We start from the raw sequence: 17,694 nt of genomic DNA on the forward strand, positions 1-17,694 counted from the left end.
ACCGAGAAGCCGAGCTGAGGACTGGAATAGAGGAGGGAGGCACATTGTCTTTTATACTCTAATGATGATTTTATGATATTGTGATGGCTCTAAAGAGCCCAGGTGATCAAATATGTTCATGCTCATTGGTTTTCATTTGTAATATCCTTCAGAAGACAGCAGAATGGACAATTAAATAATATTTACTTCCTTTTTTTACATCACCATACAGAAAGTCTTCTCTCTACAATCTGATAATCTAATAGTTTTTCCTTATTTATTTTTGACCTTGTTTTTGTAGTTTAATAATGTAAAGGCACCACTCTGGACCTGGTTACATTCATTCATTCATTCAGAGGGTGATTCCTGGATGCTGGATCACTCATCCATCAGCTCTCCATCAGGACTGACGTAGCTGAACTTTATTAAGAAAATGAACTTAACCGACTCATGAACCGCCGCCTGCTGACGAAGCGTTCGCCTCTTCTCTGTTCACTGCCGAGGAGGGAACGCCTACACGTCCATGTGAGCTTCCTTCTGGAGCTCACCTCCGATGATAGTCCACAGGAAAGCGCAGCTTCTCTCGAGGGATCAATAAGGACATCGGTCCCTTTCATCGGCTTCATCCGTCAGGCTCAACCTGATATCTCCCACAGCGACGGCTCAAACCTCAGTGTTTCTGAAACTATGGGTCAGGACGGCGGGAGGTCGACCCCCACGTGACAAAGAGATCATGCAGATTTGAGAGAATGCATTTGTTCACGTGTTAGCATGAGGGTCACGTGTTAGACCGCGTGACCGTCTCTGTCGACCCTTTAATGCATCTCAGGGTTGTGACTGACAGCGAGAGAGAGAGGAGCAGTGAGAGGTGACCCGAGCCGGGGTTCACATTTCTCTGCAGAAACACTCGGTGCTCTTCTGAGAGAGGTGACACATATTCGGAGGTATGTCGACATCGTGGGAAGCGTGTGCCGGTTGCAGCGCTCGGGATCACAGCCCCACACGGGACGCAGCGGCTTTTGAACACGCCTCCCCGTTCCAGTCAAGCTGAATCAACAGCGGGCCCGTTCATCCAGGCGGCGCTTTCTCTTTTGGACTCCGTCTCTGGCCCGGCGACAACAGCAGACAGGATTAAAGGATTTGATGTGTGATGATAAAGCATAGTTGGCGAGCTCGCCCGTGCTTCCTCCATGCGTTGCTTTGCGCATCATAAACAGAGAGGGAGGGGGGAAGGCGGGAGGGAGGGCCAGATAGCCAGCGGACACATTTTTGGCCGCGTTGCCTCTGAGGAGTTCTCTCAGCCAATCTGTGAGTGTCAAGAGCGCGGCTCTTCCTTTGCCCTCGCTTCCTTTTTTCCACGTCCTCCCGTTTTCTCCTGCAGGCCTGCACAGCGTCCCCCCGTCCACAAGTCTTTGCTTCCCTCCTCTTTGAATTCATCATTCCTCTTGTCCAGCGGGGACAGATTCCCTCACAGCAGCACATGCGTGTTGGTGTGTTGGTGTGTTGGTGTGAGCACGGGGGACCAGTCAGCTGACACACATCATACCAGAGCCATGAGGACAGGCTGAGGGCCGGCCGTGAGCAACAGGGGCCGGAGGGGAGGTAGAGAGACATGAACCCTGGACTAACAATGGCAGTGTGGTGGTTTAGAGCCCTTTGGGCAAACCAAAGGGAAGGAAGAGCCATGACCCCATGAGAGCGGACAGAGAGCAACCAGGTGGAAGGATGAAGCCACGTGGCCACGGATAACATATCGAAAGTACAAAGATACACAAAGAGAACCCTTTGAATCCAGAAGAGAAGGGACTGGAACAGCGGAGCGAGCTTTTAAATCCGAGGCCACGATCCCAAATGAGAGGACGGCAGTGACAGAGACATAGAAAGGATAAAGTCGGGCGAAGGCCGGTGGAGCGACGAAGCAGATGAAGGGTCCTGAGCTCAGGCTGCGTGGCCGTAAACACCTGGAACACACGACCGCAGAGCTCGAGGACATGGAGGGAAGCTGATGGAGGATGCTCAGAGGAAAGGGAGACCCCAAAACAGAAAGGAGGCCGGAGACTTTCCAGGTCTACGGATCTCATCGGGCTGACGGGAGGTGGGTCCTTACAGCCAGAACAGACAGACTACACACAGCGTTAGCATAGCACCAGAGGGAGGGAGCTGATTGCGCCGCATGTCCCGGACTGAAAAGGGTTTACTTGGAAGGCGCTGCAGTGTTACACTGTTCGAAAGAACTGGGAGCTTGTTTGATGAAAGAGAAATGGGAAAATATGAAAATTGAGACTCCATCTCAAGAGACGAGTTGACCGTTGTGTGGGAGGAGATAAGAGGTTCAGAGTTTACACATTGCGTGGAAGTGTAAAGGGTTGAGCAGCAGGTCTTGGGGCTGAAGTGGAGAGCAGGCTCACAAGATGGAAGGGAGGTCCGGGGAGCGATGGCTCGGGATGATCGCAGTTGTTCTGGACACTGCAAAGCATCATGGGACTCAAGCAAAACAGCACAACCACTTAGGACTCCGTCTCCAAACTCATTTGCAAGAGCTACAAAAACACACTCGCAGGACCGAAAGAAACACAAGCCTTTCTCTTATCAGTGCCACTATTATCATAACCCCAGAATGCAACGAGGAGCTCGCGCTGCAATTTACTGAGGCGGACACATTGGCAGGCGTTTTATCATCAAGCTCAATAAGTCAGAAAGAGAGACCGAGGGTGTTTTTTGGCAAAGTTGCACTATTTCATATTTATCTAGTTTCACAAATCATGTTCATCTCGAGAACACATATTTCATATACCACAAACACATGATAGAATAATACATGACAGCACCATCTTGGAATCGCATTCCTCCTCGGTGATGACGCTTGGCCCGTTCGGATGATCCTTCTTCCAAAACACGCCGAAAAAATACAGAGGTCATTTTGACTCACTGCTAAAAGGAGAATATATGGTGTTCACTGAGCTGATATGCCAGATTGCCACTCTCCAAGTGTCTGTGTGTGTGTGTGTGTGTGTGTGTGTGTGTGTGTGTGTGTGTGAGGAGTGAGGTAAGAGCACAGATTAACCATGGTTGGTGATTAATACAACTTGACTTACTTGACTTACTGCGAGCAATTACGGCCATGTCTTTTCTCAAGCTCGCTTTCTCACACTCGCTGTGCAACACATGGGGGTCCTGGAACATGTGCGTACCAAACACACACTCACACACACTCACACACATGTGCCACAGATCGCCAGCCCACCCTCCGCTCAACCTCAAAACCACAAAGGGTTAAACATAATCAATCTTCTTTAACAATGCCGTCAGGGCACTGTCTGAGCGCGCTGACAGAAACACACAGATAGTGGCGCTGGTGTGTGTGTGTGTGTGTGTGTGTGTGTGTAAACCTCTGTGAGCCTGTGGGCAGAGTGTGTATAGAAGTCTATGCTTCATGTGTTAAAGCTGCATTCTCTCTCCTGACCACCAGGGGGCGACTCCTCTGGTTGTATAGAAGTCTATGCTTCATGTGTTAGAGCTGTATTCTCTCTCCTGACCACCAGGGGGTGACTCCTCTGGTTGTATAGAAGTCTATGCTTCATGTGTTAAAGCTGCATTCTCTCTCCTGACCACCAGGGGGCTACTCCTCTGGTTGTATAGAAGTCTATGCTTCATGTGTTAAAGCTGCATTCTCTCTCCTGACCACCAGGGGGCGACTCCTCTGGTTGTATAGAAGTCTATATAAATGACTCTACTTCTCTCTTGATGTATTCCCTCAGTAAACATGAGTTTACAATGTTCACACATGATGTGTGTGTGTGTGTGTGTGTGTGTGTGTGTGTGTGTGCGTGTGTGTGTGTGTGTGTTACCTGAGGGGTCTTGTGGGACCTCCAGCTGTACTGGTGGCTGTGGAGGCTGGCCAGCAGCACATTTTCATCGGTGTCCACCTGGCCAAAGCGCAGCGTCTCGTGGGTGTCGTTACAGATCACATAGTGGCTGAAGACCAGCTCCTCAGCCTCCGGTCGCCCACTCTGAGAGAGGAAAGAGAGGGGGAGGAAGACGAGGGGGAGGAAGAGGAGGAGGGGGGGGTAAAGTATTTATTGGATGGATGAAGAGCAGGAGAAAGAAGCAGCGAGAAAAGAGAAGGAGAGCTTGTGAATAAAAGCAAATACTTCCAGGTGTGCATGTATATCGTGAGTTTACAATGCACAGTGTGTGTGTGTGTGTGTGTGTGTGTATGTGTGTGTGTGTGTGTAAGCACATTTACAGGTGTCGATGTATGTATTCTCAATCGTAAAGATGCAGATCTGGTCGTGCAGCTGTCAGTCAGCAGGAGAGATGACTGACATCCCCGGTGGGGGCGACTCAACAGGGAGTGAGTCACATGTCTGACAGCGATGCAGCTGAAGCAGCTTCACACATCCAGCGCTGCTCCCACATGAACCCTCCAGGAAGCCTCTCTCTCGACCAAAACTCCACTCTTTTAGTGTTTCCTTTGAGAAGCACAACGTCGGGCCTGAGATAAACAAGGTACGAGGTCTCAACGAGATTTTAAATGACAGCTTGGTTCGTTTGTGCATTTTCTTAACGCTCGGCGCAAAGTGGGGCACTGAGCAGGCATTCCTGATCCAACAGGCCCCAATATATATATATAAATATATATATATATATATACCTATTGTGGTTTGCTGGAGTCCGGCCAACCCTTTGCGCTCCGACGGCACCTCGCACGCACCGGCCTGCTCTTGAAAACCAACCGTCAGAGACGAGCGTGTCGAGTCTCCGGGAACAGGAATTCTCGGACACACATTTTCAAAACAGCACGTCGCTTTCCTGCGAGTTGGCCGGCGAGTGCGTGGGCGCAAACCAGCGCATGTGAGAGTTTGACTTGAGCTCCTTCCAGAGGCTCTCGGGCCCTGATGGACCTCTCCTGCACACACCTCCCATGACGCTTATGAGCTTCTCAATACTACTACGCCATCCTGACAAAGAGGGACCCCGGCCCGCCGCCTGCTTTTACCACGGCAGGGCGGTGATGGGAGAGGCTGGCAGTAAAAGCTCGGGGTTCGACTGCCAAGCACGTTCGGGGTCCTCGGCTTGTTGACGGGATTGAAAACGGATGGGAAAGTTTACGCCGTTAAAAAGAACACTCGATGATAGACGAGAGGGGCGGCGAGAGCAAAATATAGACGGGACAGCTGCGACAGTGGGTTCAAATCCATTTCCAGTTTTATAGCGGAACACTATCTGCGCTCCCATTTGAATCGGACACTGCGATTTACTAACTTCCTGCCGCCGTCCCTAAGATGCCATCGCTAAGCCGGCGCTTTGATGGTATCGCCTTTCCGCTGCGATTCACGAGGCAACGCGATACGCACGTCAGAAAAGCTCCCCGCCGAAACCGCCATCGCTCTGCGTCTGTGCGGGGACTTTAAGCCAACAAATATGAAGACAAAGATATTCAAACAGTCAACACGTCCTCCTTGTTAAAGAGCTGGAGATGGCAGCTTCTCCTCCAGACTCCTACTGGGAATCAAAGGATCCATTTCGCTAATCCGCCCGGATACTGTTACGTACGTTTGCACAGAGCGCAGCCCAGGCCTGCGTGGCGTAGTGGCACATGTATTGAATGGCAAGGTACAGTAAAATGTCTGGAGAACAGATTGTAAATAATGACACCCGGGCAAAAGAAACACCCATGAAACCAGACGCCACGGGGGAGACAGCGAAACCTGTAAAAAGGGACGTAATGAAACAATATTCAGATCTAGAATCACCTCCGCGTTGGGCTGGAGGTGACCCTCGCCCACACATCTGCCACAAACAGGAACCCGATCCCTCCATCACTTTCTTTCCGGTGGCAAAGGACAGGAGGAAAATTCCCGCTGTCTCGATTGCACATGTAAGCGGCCTGTGAACGTTCTGTGAGAAAGCGCAGTGTGTAAATACTACTGGGCTTTCGTGTGGCTTTCCACCAAAGCCACTTCCCCGGGGTGAGGGGCTGAGGGGAGCGAGGACTGAAAGTGGGGCGAGGGAACGAGGATTGGGAATGGAGGCCTGAGGTTGGAGCGGTGGGGGGCTGAGGTCGGGCCAGATGGGGCTGTCGAGCGAGGAGAGAGGAAAATGAAGGAGAGCCTTTGCTATCGGAAGCGTTCTGGTTTCCTAAGTAGTTTAAATGGTTTGAGCGGGATTGAGGTCAACGCAGTTGGCCGGAGTGGGAACCCATTGTCTCCCGATGACTTTTCATTGGTTTCAAATGAGCTCGTAAAGCGGCTAATGGAGAAGCAATAGCAGGTCCGGTCTCGCTGCTCAAGTTGTTAATCGGGCCGTAAACAAAGGAACCGCAGGAGTACAGCTCGTTGACCTCAGGTGGCTCATGCGTGGTGTGACAGATGGATGGAGGGTTCAGAGATCCAGTTTGACCGTACGCTTCATCCAACGCACACAATTCAAGCTCAATGTGGGTGGTGAGTGCACTGATGAAGAGCTTTTCTACCTCAATGGACGCAGCCATCAACAGCTGGCCCTTTTTTTAACCTCCTCACAAACTCTCACGACCGTTTCGCGTCAAACCCCCGAGCCTGACCTGCTGGACCGTCCAGCCTCAGCTGGTCCACGAGCACTTGAATGGCGCTGGTCGCTCGAGTGAAGGATGCAGGAGGTGAGGAAGAGGAGGAGGAGGAGGAGGAGGGCCTGCAGGCTGGGAACCTTCTGAGTGTCACAATAGATGGAATATACATCGACAGAAATGACAAGACACTTGGCACGTGTGCCGATGACCAGAAAGACCTTCAGCATGGATCACGGGGACGAGGAGTCCATGTCACCATGACTCCAACTCTATATCATAACCTATCACGGCTGCACGGGGATAAATTGCAACCATGCAGCAACGCAGGCTCTTCTCTATCTATTTACTGCTCTGCATCTGGAAGCGCTCCAGCTGTTCTGGTTGTGGTGGTCTGGTACGACCGCGTCTGGTTGTGAGGTTTGGATTGTGCGGCGGTGCAGGAATCCTCTCCCCGGCTCAGCGCTGACCCCACGGGCCACATCACAACGGGCTGCCAGCCCTGACACCAGGAAACATGAAAATCACTGAAACAATTACACACGTTGGGATACATCCTTCTGTTGCGGAAGGACAGGGACAATTAACTTTTCCAACTGCTTCTGATTACGTCTTCAATTAGGATCAAGTGTGTTCCTGTGCATGGACAATGTGTGAGCCGTGTCAGGAATGCAGGCCTCCGTCAGAGGTCCTTTACATCCACCTCACCGCCACAAGGATCTGAGCTTAATCGCATCCATACAAGCTTTTCTTTTTGTTTTTTTCACCGCGCGCAGGGTTCAGTTTCAGTGAAAACACCCAAAAAGGGAAACAATATTTCACGATCTAAGTGCAACTTTCTCTGAGGTGAACGAAAATATTTATGAAGAGTTTCTTAAAAGAAGAAGAAAAGCAGCGTTTTGTACTTGACCCCTTGCTACCCCGTACTGCAGAACTATAAACCCACATGCAGCACATTTGCCTTATAATTATGGTGTGTTTTTTCCCCTTGTGTGCAGCAAAGTGGTAAAGGCTGGAGCTAGTTAAAAGGCTCTGTACAAGTTACAAGGCTGCTGCTGTTTAGACCAATCAAGACAATACAGCAGGCTTAATCATTTTATGACTCAATCCCCTGTACCGGTGGACATGGAGCGCTGCCTTCAGGCTCGTGTTGCAGGAGAGAGCTGTTCTGTCTGCGCTCGTAAGCATGAGTACTGCTAACCTCTACTCTGGGTCTCATACTGGGCAAACACGGTGTGCAAAAAAGCCAAACGTATCACCCAATCAGTATCAGTAAGAGCCCTGGCAGAAAGCACACAACCTAGTAATATCCAACTCATCATGCCTGGCTTGTTGTGCAAAGCCCACCATGGATACCAGCATGTCCAAAACACTCCAGTAAAGCTGCAATATGACCATTCATTACAGCACCACCAGCGCTTCCAAAGTCTTATTTATGGCTGAATTAAGCAGCAGAAATAGGGAACATTCGCTAGCATGCCTCACATGATGCAACCACGGAGCCAAGGGTGGACCGTGCCCGATTATCAAACCCGGCCGGTACGAGCGTTTCGATGAGTCAACGATGCCACCGATGTGAAAACAAAGGTATTAAACTGTGAGCCAGAACAATCATTTTATAGTAGATTTCCTACACAGCTTGTTTCATTTCATTTTCCACAGGTAGAGGAACGCAGCTGCTCTCAGAAAAACACCAGTTATTATGTCTCTCACCTGGCAGTGGGAGGCCGCATGCATGCAAACCCCTGAGAGCACTTCCTCGTCTCCAGGGGCCAGCGCATGAGTCAGCAGAGACACAGCTGAGCCCGGCTGAGCCTCGGCGGGGCCGACGGAGCCAGAGAGGCCGGGTGTGCGTTTATATGAGCGAGCAGACAAATGGGTGGAGGGCCGGGGCCAGATGGAGTCTTGGCAGGTGTCAGCACTCAACTTTTCCCGTGTTTTCATGGGCATCACTTCACACACAAACACATGCTGGCTACCAGAGGCAGCGCTGAGGGCTGGGAACTGAGAGATGACGAGGACCAAAGGACCAGACGCTCGGGAGCGGCCCCGCCGAAGCCTCTTAGTCAGGGAGGTTTTATCACTGCTGGCATGCCGCCACAGCCCCTCATGAAACACACTTTGTTGTGAGTTTGTTTAGCTGCCATCGGGGACAAAAGACATTCTGTGTATTCTCTAAAGGTGCATATAGTTTTCTGCGTATTGGTGCATGGGTTCACTGGCCCCTGGAAATGTCTGAATGTATCACAGGATTTAAACGTACCAGTGAACACGTTATCCTCCAACGCTTTGCTCCCAAAGTCACCATCGCACTGACTACTTTATCACTTCTGCTGCACACAGTGGGGTCGAGTCCTTGAGGCCAGAGACGAGCTCAACACCACGGGTTCAAGAGGTTAGTCCCTCTGGATTTTATGTCAAGACCGGTCACGACCACAACCTGCTGCACGTCTTGGTTTGATTACTTACAGACAACAAAGGAACACATGGAATTCACCTCTGCAATGCTTTTGGATTGTTATATAAAAGGAAAGTGACCACGGTGCACTTGTGCATCTCCACACATACAGCATAGTAAATGGTGAAGGATGAATACATCTCTAGCAGTGTCATGCTGGACTGAAAACAAAAGGAAATGAAGCACCACTTCCCTTCAGGGCTCTGAAAGCAATAGAAGTGATCAGTTCATGGAGTGTGTTTGCACATGAAGACATGCAGGTGTCTCTCTGTCACCTGTTGCCAGCTGTGCAGGGCCGTGTCCACGGTGTGGATGGCATACTGGCTGATATTGAGGAACACCGGGTCCACAAACACGTGCACGTCCAGGGTGGGGTTCTGGGGGAAGCCTGCGGCTGCAGCCTGGCCCTGCAACGCACAAACATGATGTGTGTTCATGCTCTCGCCCCCTGGCTGTGGGTCACAAGCATCCGGGCAGCACAAACAGCCTGTACCTGCAGCACACAGGGCTGGAGGAGCTGGAGGCGCGTCAGGTTCCTGTACTCCAGCAGCTTGCAGTCCAGCTGGGTGGAGAAGCTGACCTCCTGACACTGCCGCGGCCCGCTGCTCCACTGGCGCAGGAAGACCCGCGGCTCGCGAGCGCCGCTCACCATGAACTCCTGCTCCTGAGGCAACTTCCTGTCTGGCAGGAAGGGACGGAGCTGCCGAGGTGGAACTGAGAGCGCAGGGAGAGAGAGAGACAGCGTCGGCGTCAGGAGGCCGGATCCAAACGGCACCGCTTACTAATATACAACCCGAACCTTTACCTGCATGTGCTTACCTGCAACGTCTTTGTCTTACACTCAAGAATAGACTGAGGTATTCGGACCATGCTTTGAATGTCCGTCGTCATATTTGATAACATTATTACTCATTTGTCATCTTTTTAAATCCTCCAACAAAACCCTGAACTTGAAGTGAGTCACTGGATTAAATGACTTTGTCCTTTTGTATTAAATCAACTTTCTGTAATGGATATATATCTCGTCTATATAGTCTGAATGCTTCTTTAGGAGCGGACTGAACTGTGTGTGTGTGTGTGTGTGTGTGTGTTTAAAAGCCAGAGAGGAGGAGAAGTTGAGAGCGAGGTCTACTGCATGCATTATTTATATCTCTCTCATCCGCCCGTGCAGGAACACGAGATACTTCCTGGTGTAAGCTTATCTGAACCGGTCGGCCCAAAGCATCCTGATAATGAGCGTGGCCTCTAGTCTCCATCTGTAACTGTGCAAAGGTTTAGAGACAGTGACCAGCCGGTCGGCCTTCTGACGTAGCTTTAGCAAAGGAACCGTCATGAGCGACGCGGCGCCTCTCGTCTCCACCTTCAGCCGCGTGGCGTCCTACCTGTGCCCAGCTGCTCCAGATGGTGACAGAGGTGGAGGTCCAGCTGCGCCAGCTGCAGGGACACGCCCAGCGACGGGACGAACCACGGGGCGAAGCAGGAGTCCACGCGGGCGCACGCCGCCAGCGCCGTGGGGGACACCAGCTGGTCGCAGGGCAGCTGGGAGCCGGACTCGCTGTCCGAGCTGCACGGAGACGAGGACAGCGGACGGGGAGAGGTTAACGACAACAAAACACCGTGCAGAGGAATCAAGAAACTCATGAACCGAATGCACTCTGTGAATTATTTCATATGAAAGTAATAAAGTCGAGGAAAAAGAGAAAAACATTCATAAACGACTGTGATTAAGATTCGACAGTTTCAAAGGGGAAAAACTAGCAAACGTTATGGATTTTCTGTTCAAATTCCTTTTTCCAAAATATCAAAAGCACCGAGCCCAGCTGTGGACTGAGGCCACAGACGCTCTCACCACTAATTAAAATAGTCTGATGCTCGTTTGCAGCTGAACGCTTTTGTCTCTTGCCCGGCGAGTTACAAATTGCGCGACATCCTCGTCACAAAGCGCAGAAGAGATAAACGCCGCAATTATCCAGATGAAACGGGGGAAGACGAGAGACAGCAGAGAGGAGCGGGCCTCCTCCTCCTCCTCCTCCTCCTTGCTTCCTCGCCTCCTCGCCTCCTCGCTGTCCGAGCCTGAGAGTTTAAGCTTGAGGTACGTTATTACTGCTGCAGTTTCCAGGAGAGCCTCTCCATGAACATTAATTGCATGTCATGGCTGATGATGTGGAATGGAAGGTAATTGAAGTGAATGACCATTTGCTCTGTAATTTGCTGCTACCATGATCCACCGTAAAAATAAAAAAAAAACTCCAGCAGGAAACGCTCAAGACCAGAGAAACGCTGGTGCAGCAGAGTGCTCCTTAAAAAAGATAAGCATCATATGTTGACAATTTTCATTACTTCCAGTTGGCAGGGCTGCCAAGTTATTTTTTCTCGCTGGAAACTAAAGTCAGGCAGATGAAACGGGCGAGAGAGGGGAAGGGGACTCAGTTTTGATCAAAAAAGACAAATAATTTAAACATAAAGGAAATGTAGTGTTTGGGCTATGATTGTAATGGAACGCAGATGTATATTTAGCTTTACACTGTATCTGCTGCTGCTGGTACTTTCTCCTCTGTTTCTGCTCTTACATGTTTTCTTGTTCCTCCCTCTCTGCTCCTCTGGAGCTCTCTAAGCCACACAGAATGTGGGCTTGGCAATTCTCTTCCACTAAAAAGTTCCCTAAGTCCCAAGAGGAAGTAGAAAGTAAATTAAGATGAGGAAGGAATGGGGAGAGAGATGAAGCACGGAAGACGTGAGGGAGAGGAAGCGGCGGTAGCGGGAAGGAGAGGGAGTAAAAGCCCCGTCGAGGTGTTGGGACCCACCGGTCCGACCCGGCCCGGTTCAGCCCGGCCCAACCCAGACCAGACCAGGCCTGGGATCGCACGAGCCGACCCAAAAGCCTCTCCGCTCCTCTGGCTTCCCCCTGAGCTTCCCCCTCGATTAGATACACTCAAGGTAAGCAGGAAGGAATCCGGATGGGCCCTGACAGGCACTTGGTGTGCTGGGAAATCTCATTAGGCCGATCTGAACGCCTTCCAAGCCGCTCCCTGCTCCTGCACGCCAGATGTGGGGCGAGGGACACATTGCTGGCTCTTTAGCGCTCTCTCTCTCTCTCTCTTTGCTCTCTCTACCACTGTGTGCAGATACCCACGAGCACAGAGAAGCAGCCCCCACCTCTGCTCATCGGCCCCCTCTCCGTTGTTGTTCAGGACGATCCTCCACAGGTCCGAGGCCACCAGCTCCTTCTGCTGCTCGCCGAGGCCGAGGCCGGGCAGCTGCAGCTGGCAGGCGCTGCTCTCCGAGAGGCTGAAGTCCCGGTACGGGACGAAGCTCTGCTGGAGCTCGTCCCAGTACTCCAGGCTGCACGGCACCTGAGAGCAGAAGACACGGTGAACAGCTACACATGTGACCCCCAACACACGCATCCCACACGCATCCCACACGCATCCTCTGCTGGTCACAGGAGTGATGCTCAAGCTCTCTTTCTAATGCACACTATGTCCTGTGCCACACGCTCGGCATTCCAGTCGGTTGCAATCTGCGACCTCACCACTAGATGTCCCCAAATCCCTCACGCTGCACCTTTCAAATGTTTCTCCGGTGCCGTTTGGGGGAACAAGAATGTCCCCGAGGAGGCTGTGAGACGTCATGTGACTACAGTCATGGATTCATTCAAAAGGAGCAAGATCTACAAAGTGTGTTGAGAAACGTGTCTTGTACTTAGACGACGACAACACACACGTGAAGGGGAGACGACCCCATCGACAGGCGACCAACAGGATTCAGATTAAAGATTCATACAGTTTGAAAAATCTTTGGAAACATTTGGTTCAAGGTCAGTACACAACCCAACAACAATGCAGAACATTGTTTTTAGACATTTCAAAGCAGAAACAAATGCTTCATAATGGAGGCCGATGATGATCTCCTTCCTGATCACAGACATTCGTTTTCTCTCCAGGAGAGCCGTGAAGGAGTCGTGCTCCTCTCCGTCCCTTTGGGTCGCGCCGCTCTGCGACTACTTCATCAAATGTGTAACTGCACATACTGCAGGTCTTTCTCACGGTGGTGGCGTCGCTCCATCGGATGACATCTTACAGATGAGTGACTTTAACCCTCCCACGTCGCCTCCTCTGCAGACCGTCCATCACTGGGAGGAGCGGCGCAGGAGCGCAGGAGCAGGTCGGTGGAGCTCCTGCAGTGACCGGGTCACTCAGCAGCAGCAGCGTCTGTGCGGCTTTGCTCCTGCACAGCAGGGACTCCTTCAGTCCAGTGACACATACAGGAGGAGGCAGCGGTCTGCTCTTCACTGACCCTCAAAGCTTCCTGATCCCTTCAGCACACGGGGAATCCCCCGGCTGGGAGAAGGAATGAGCAAGCAACTTGTTTTCCTCACGCCAGACGAACCCATCTTTCATTTCTAATGTAGTCTGGAAAAAAACAACCACCGCAGACCATCGACAACAAGCTCTCCGTACCGACGCTGCATGACTGAACCCGGGCCGACCGAATGCTACAAGTCAGCCATTAGCATGAGCACTTTCCTTGTGCGCGGCTGCTCGGACTCACACATGGTGCCAGAACCAGCAGAAACGCGTCTGCTGCTCCTGTGTGAGCTAAAAGCAGCGTCTCGGGTTCCCTCGGCCACCTGCAGCCCTGATGGATGAGGGGTGGCAGGGAGCTTTTAGCAGCACACCTGAAGGATGCCAGGCGCTAAGACGAGTGTGTGTGTGTGTGTGTGTGAGAGAGAGTGAGGGCATTTGTTCGAGCACATGTGTCTGTGACAATCCAAATAGTTTACCGGAGGAACCGATGCTCCCAGCGCGCTAACCGAACCCCGAGGAACTGTCAACAAGTCAATGTGCAGGTCTGTGGGAAGGTTTGTGTGTGTGTGTGTGTGTGTGTGTGCCGGCCTACTCTTAGGGGGGAATGCATGAGGTAACCGTGAGCTTACATCATGTATGAAATGCCACACAGGTTTTCCTGGAATCCAGCGCTCATAATTGTACCTGACAAAGAGCGGTGCAGCCGCTGAGCCACCGGAGCGGAAACTCTCTGGATCTCAGCGGACGGTTCCCAGAACCGCGTTGCCAAACAGAGAGGGCGTTCTCTTATTCACCTGTGATATTCTATCCGCATGACGGCATGCGGCGCATGCATGGTGCGCGCTGGAACACATGTGCATGGCTGAACGTGCGTCACGTTCACTTGGGCCTTGGAGGAAGACGTGGAGATGAAATCGATAACCGTTTCACAAAAAAAAGAAATGTTGCGGGGATGTTGAAAAGAAGTAAAACCCCGAAATAGCCGGGTTTGAGTTGGACGTCTGGCAATGGCTTCTGGGAGGAGAAGGCACCTGTGTATATGTCAAACGGATTGTGTATACGTGTCCGCGTATAATTGCGTGTATGAAAGACAATACGCGTGTATACAGTGTGTATACACAGGTGTGCGCATGTGAGCGAGTGTGCGGTGCCGTCCGGGCGGCGTCGGTTTCCGCTGCCTGATTGTGTGTGTACCTCATCTGATAAACAGCATGGACCCCGAAGAGCCGACGTTCCCCTTTTGGCTGAAGGGGTGCAATCTGTGACGCCTGGCAGCTCGGCCCGGCACATGGGCCCGGGGTTACCCTGAGCGCTATCTTGATTGTGTTTTGAGTCAAGGTTCCACTTCGGAGGTGCTTCCAGAAGCCTGGAAAGCTGAAGTTGAGGGCTTTTTCGAGTGCTTTCAATATTCAAAAAACTCTTTCTGGAGTGCGTTCTCATCCAGGACTGCTGGCAGCGTTGTGTACGCACACATCTGATTTCCATCCCTGTCACCCGGACCCGGCTGCTGCCAAACCGCAACATACTTCTCTGCGTGGAGTTCCTTCTCTGGGACTGATTGACCAATCACAGTCTCTCTCTCTCTCTCTCTCTCTCTCTCTCTCTCTCTCTCTCTCTCTCTCACACACACACACAAAGTTAACTGAAGGCAGGCAAAACTAAAGCAAATACACAACACGCAGAAATGATTTCAATTTCCGTGATGGGCCCAGGTGCGATCGCTGCTGAAGTTTAAACATGTCCTGCAACCGAAGACTCCCCGAGCTGCCGGCCGAGGCTGCGGCCGCCGACACCCACGGCCCCGGCCGCCATTGCTCCATTAACAGCATCAACACGGCCGTCGGCTCTTCTGTTATTCCAGCGATGCCGATGTGTCCGAGAAATCCACCGCTCGCTACCTCTTATCAGCCGGCGGACAAATTGAATTGACGTCGGCTTGAGCAAACGTTTACTCAGGAGATGTAATGAAAATTGCTCTGAAAACGACTCCCGCCGCGCCGTCTCAGGTGGGCGCATAAAGGTTAACGCTGATCAGAGGGGAAAATCCCACGCTGAGATCCTCACCCTCTACTTTTCCTCTCTTGCTCCGTAACGCCAGACCTTCTGCTGGATGAGGTGTGAGCGCTCCAGATCACATGGAGCACGTTGTGTTTTTATAGCGCTGACGCAGCTCCTTGTTGGGGTCGGGGCATAAATAAAGAGACGTGACGCAGACGGTCGACCTGCGATGAGCCTCGTGATAACGGCAGCAGCTGCAGAAGCGGTTATGACTCAAAGGTTGCCGGTTCATCTCGGGCCACACAGCGCTCATGATATCAGTTGCAGGCCCGGCCGCGATGGCAGCGCACGAGCCCACAGTGCCATGCACGAAGAGCAACAGCAGGGGAGCAGATGCTGCACAACCACCAGCGAGCGGATCAACACATTTATTTGCATATTGGGAAAAGGCTATTCTTTGTAATAAAGGGGAATGACTGCAGGCTGAAGTCCACTTTCACTGGACCTCCTCCTCCTCCTCCTCCTCCTCCTCCTCCTCCTCCTGAATCATCAGCTCCTGTGTCTCCTCCTGGTTTCTCAGGCTTTCAGCAGCAGGGAGACGAGCGAGAGGACGGAACAAAAGGAGCATTGAGGACACCTGCTTATGATTCAGAGGGCCGGACCACACGGCGGTGAGAAGGTGAGAATGAGTCACCTTCATCATCACTCGGGTCCTCTACGGGACGGGAACCTGCCCCCCCCCCCCTCCTCACACACACACACACACACACACACACACACACACACACACACACACACACACACACACACACACCCCATCACTCTGACATCGTCCCCCTTCCACTGGATGTAAAAACAGTGCAGGGCAGCGATTTGACTTTGAGTAATGGAAGAAGGTTTGAATTCCCCTCCGATACACTGGAACCAGTTGGGAAACCACAACTATTTAAATGCAGGAAATCTTGATTTTATAAAATGTTAATATGATCTGCTCCGAGGGGACGAGCGAGCAGCAGCGAACCGCCTCCCTCCAACCCCACCGCCCATCTATTCAGCTGGAGACGGGGAGCAAAGGCAAAGGGGAGGGGGGAACAAAGGAGGGAGGAGGAGGAGGAGGAGGAGGAGGAGGATGAAAAGATGGCGAAAATGTGGAGGAGAGACACTTTTATTTTAGTCCACCTGCCGGTAGACGGCCGTGAAACCGACTGAGTGGCAGAGAGGAAGGGAGAGAGAGAGGGAGAGCAATACATCCCTCTCTCTCTCTCTCTCTCTCTCTCTCTCTCTCTCTCTCTCTCTCTCTCCCTCCATGTTTCTTTTTCTTTCCCAATGCCTCTCACTTTCCATTTCTCAAAATCTATCGGCCTCCATCTCCGTGTGGCCACATGGTAATGTTAGAGGCCTGAGAAATTATGACTTTCTCTCCCTCCCTCCCTCCATCCCTCCCTCTTTCTCCCCTCCCTCTCTCCCTCTCTCTCTCCCTCTGCAGAGCCTGGATGTGAAGTAAATGAAAATTCCTCTCTCTCTGAAAGAGTCTTTACTGTTGTGTTTTTTATGGCTACATTTCCTCTCTCAGTCAGTGTTTTTTTTTTTCTGGTCTGCAGAAAAAAATAATTAATTAAGACTTTTGAAGTTTCGCAGAAAAGAAAAAGAGTAATTATTGTCTGCCGTCGGCTGAAAAGAATTAAATGTGGGATCACAACGACTCTGGCTGAAGACCAAGAGGTCTTAAACATAAATATATAATATAAATAACCCCCACGACCCGCCTGCTGAGTGCTGTGAGGGTTTGGATTCAAACACTAAAGTAGTGAACTGATCCTCATGAGTACGATCACCTCCTTTCAGGCTGCTTCCTCCTTCAAATGCCTCCTCTCTGCAGCCGTTTGGACACTTCCCTGAGCTCCCATGTGTCTGCTGCTCTCCTCTCAGAGCGCTCTCAGGAACAACCAGGTGCTCCAGCCTCCTCCTTTCATCACCCCGTGGAAGCCTCATCACACGGTTCCTCCTAACAGACTTGTCAGAGGAGACGAGGAGCGAGATGAGGAAACCACATGCTGGTCCCGCTGCGCTGCTGTCAGGGCGCCGTGCACCCAGACGCCTGATGACCACGCTGCACCAGGCCTGTGAACGAGTCCTGTAGCGTCTCCTGTCAGGCCTCCTCTCCTTTAATCAGCTGGACGGGAGGAGACACCACCTCCATCTGACACACCTCCATCTGTGAGCATCTATCTGCTTCTGCACCCCCTCCTTCCTGTCCATCTTCCTCCATTAACCACCCTTAACCCCCCCCCCCCCCGCCCCTCCACTGTAACTCAATCTGTGGCCAATCAGCGCGAGGCTTTGGCGTTCTCATCACAGCGGTTGCAGCTGCAGGCCTCGGCCTCGCCGAGCAGCCAGACATCTGC

The 17,694-nt window shown here is 51.7% G+C and overlaps 1 protein-coding gene across 1 annotated transcript in view; it reads right to left on the reverse strand.

Moving 5' to 3' along the window:
- The window catches only part of LOC137780855 (intermembrane lipid transfer protein VPS13B-like), a 297,025-nt gene that overhangs the window by 33,171 nt on the left and 246,160 nt on the right, over window positions 1–17,694 (reverse strand). The window contains exons 42-46 of the mRNA XM_068569155.1: window positions 12,141–12,337; window positions 10,367–10,548; window positions 9,478–9,698; window positions 9,260–9,391; window positions 3,828–3,989 (exon numbers count right to left, since the gene is read on the reverse strand). Of these exons, the coding sequence (XP_068425256.1) occupies window positions 3,828–3,989; window positions 9,260–9,391; window positions 9,478–9,698; window positions 10,367–10,548; window positions 12,141–12,337 (894 nt within the window). The remainder of the gene's footprint in view (window positions 1–3,827; window positions 3,990–9,259; window positions 9,392–9,477; window positions 9,699–10,366; window positions 10,549–12,140; window positions 12,338–17,694) is intronic.

This window comes from Clinocottus analis, unplaced genomic scaffold, assembly GCF_023055335.1.
Source record: "Clinocottus analis isolate CAN_PGR_092001 unplaced genomic scaffold, fCliAna1.0.p SCAF_9, whole genome shotgun sequence".
NCBI classification, from domain to species: domain Eukaryota; kingdom Metazoa; phylum Chordata; class Actinopteri; order Perciformes; family Cottidae; genus Clinocottus; species Clinocottus analis.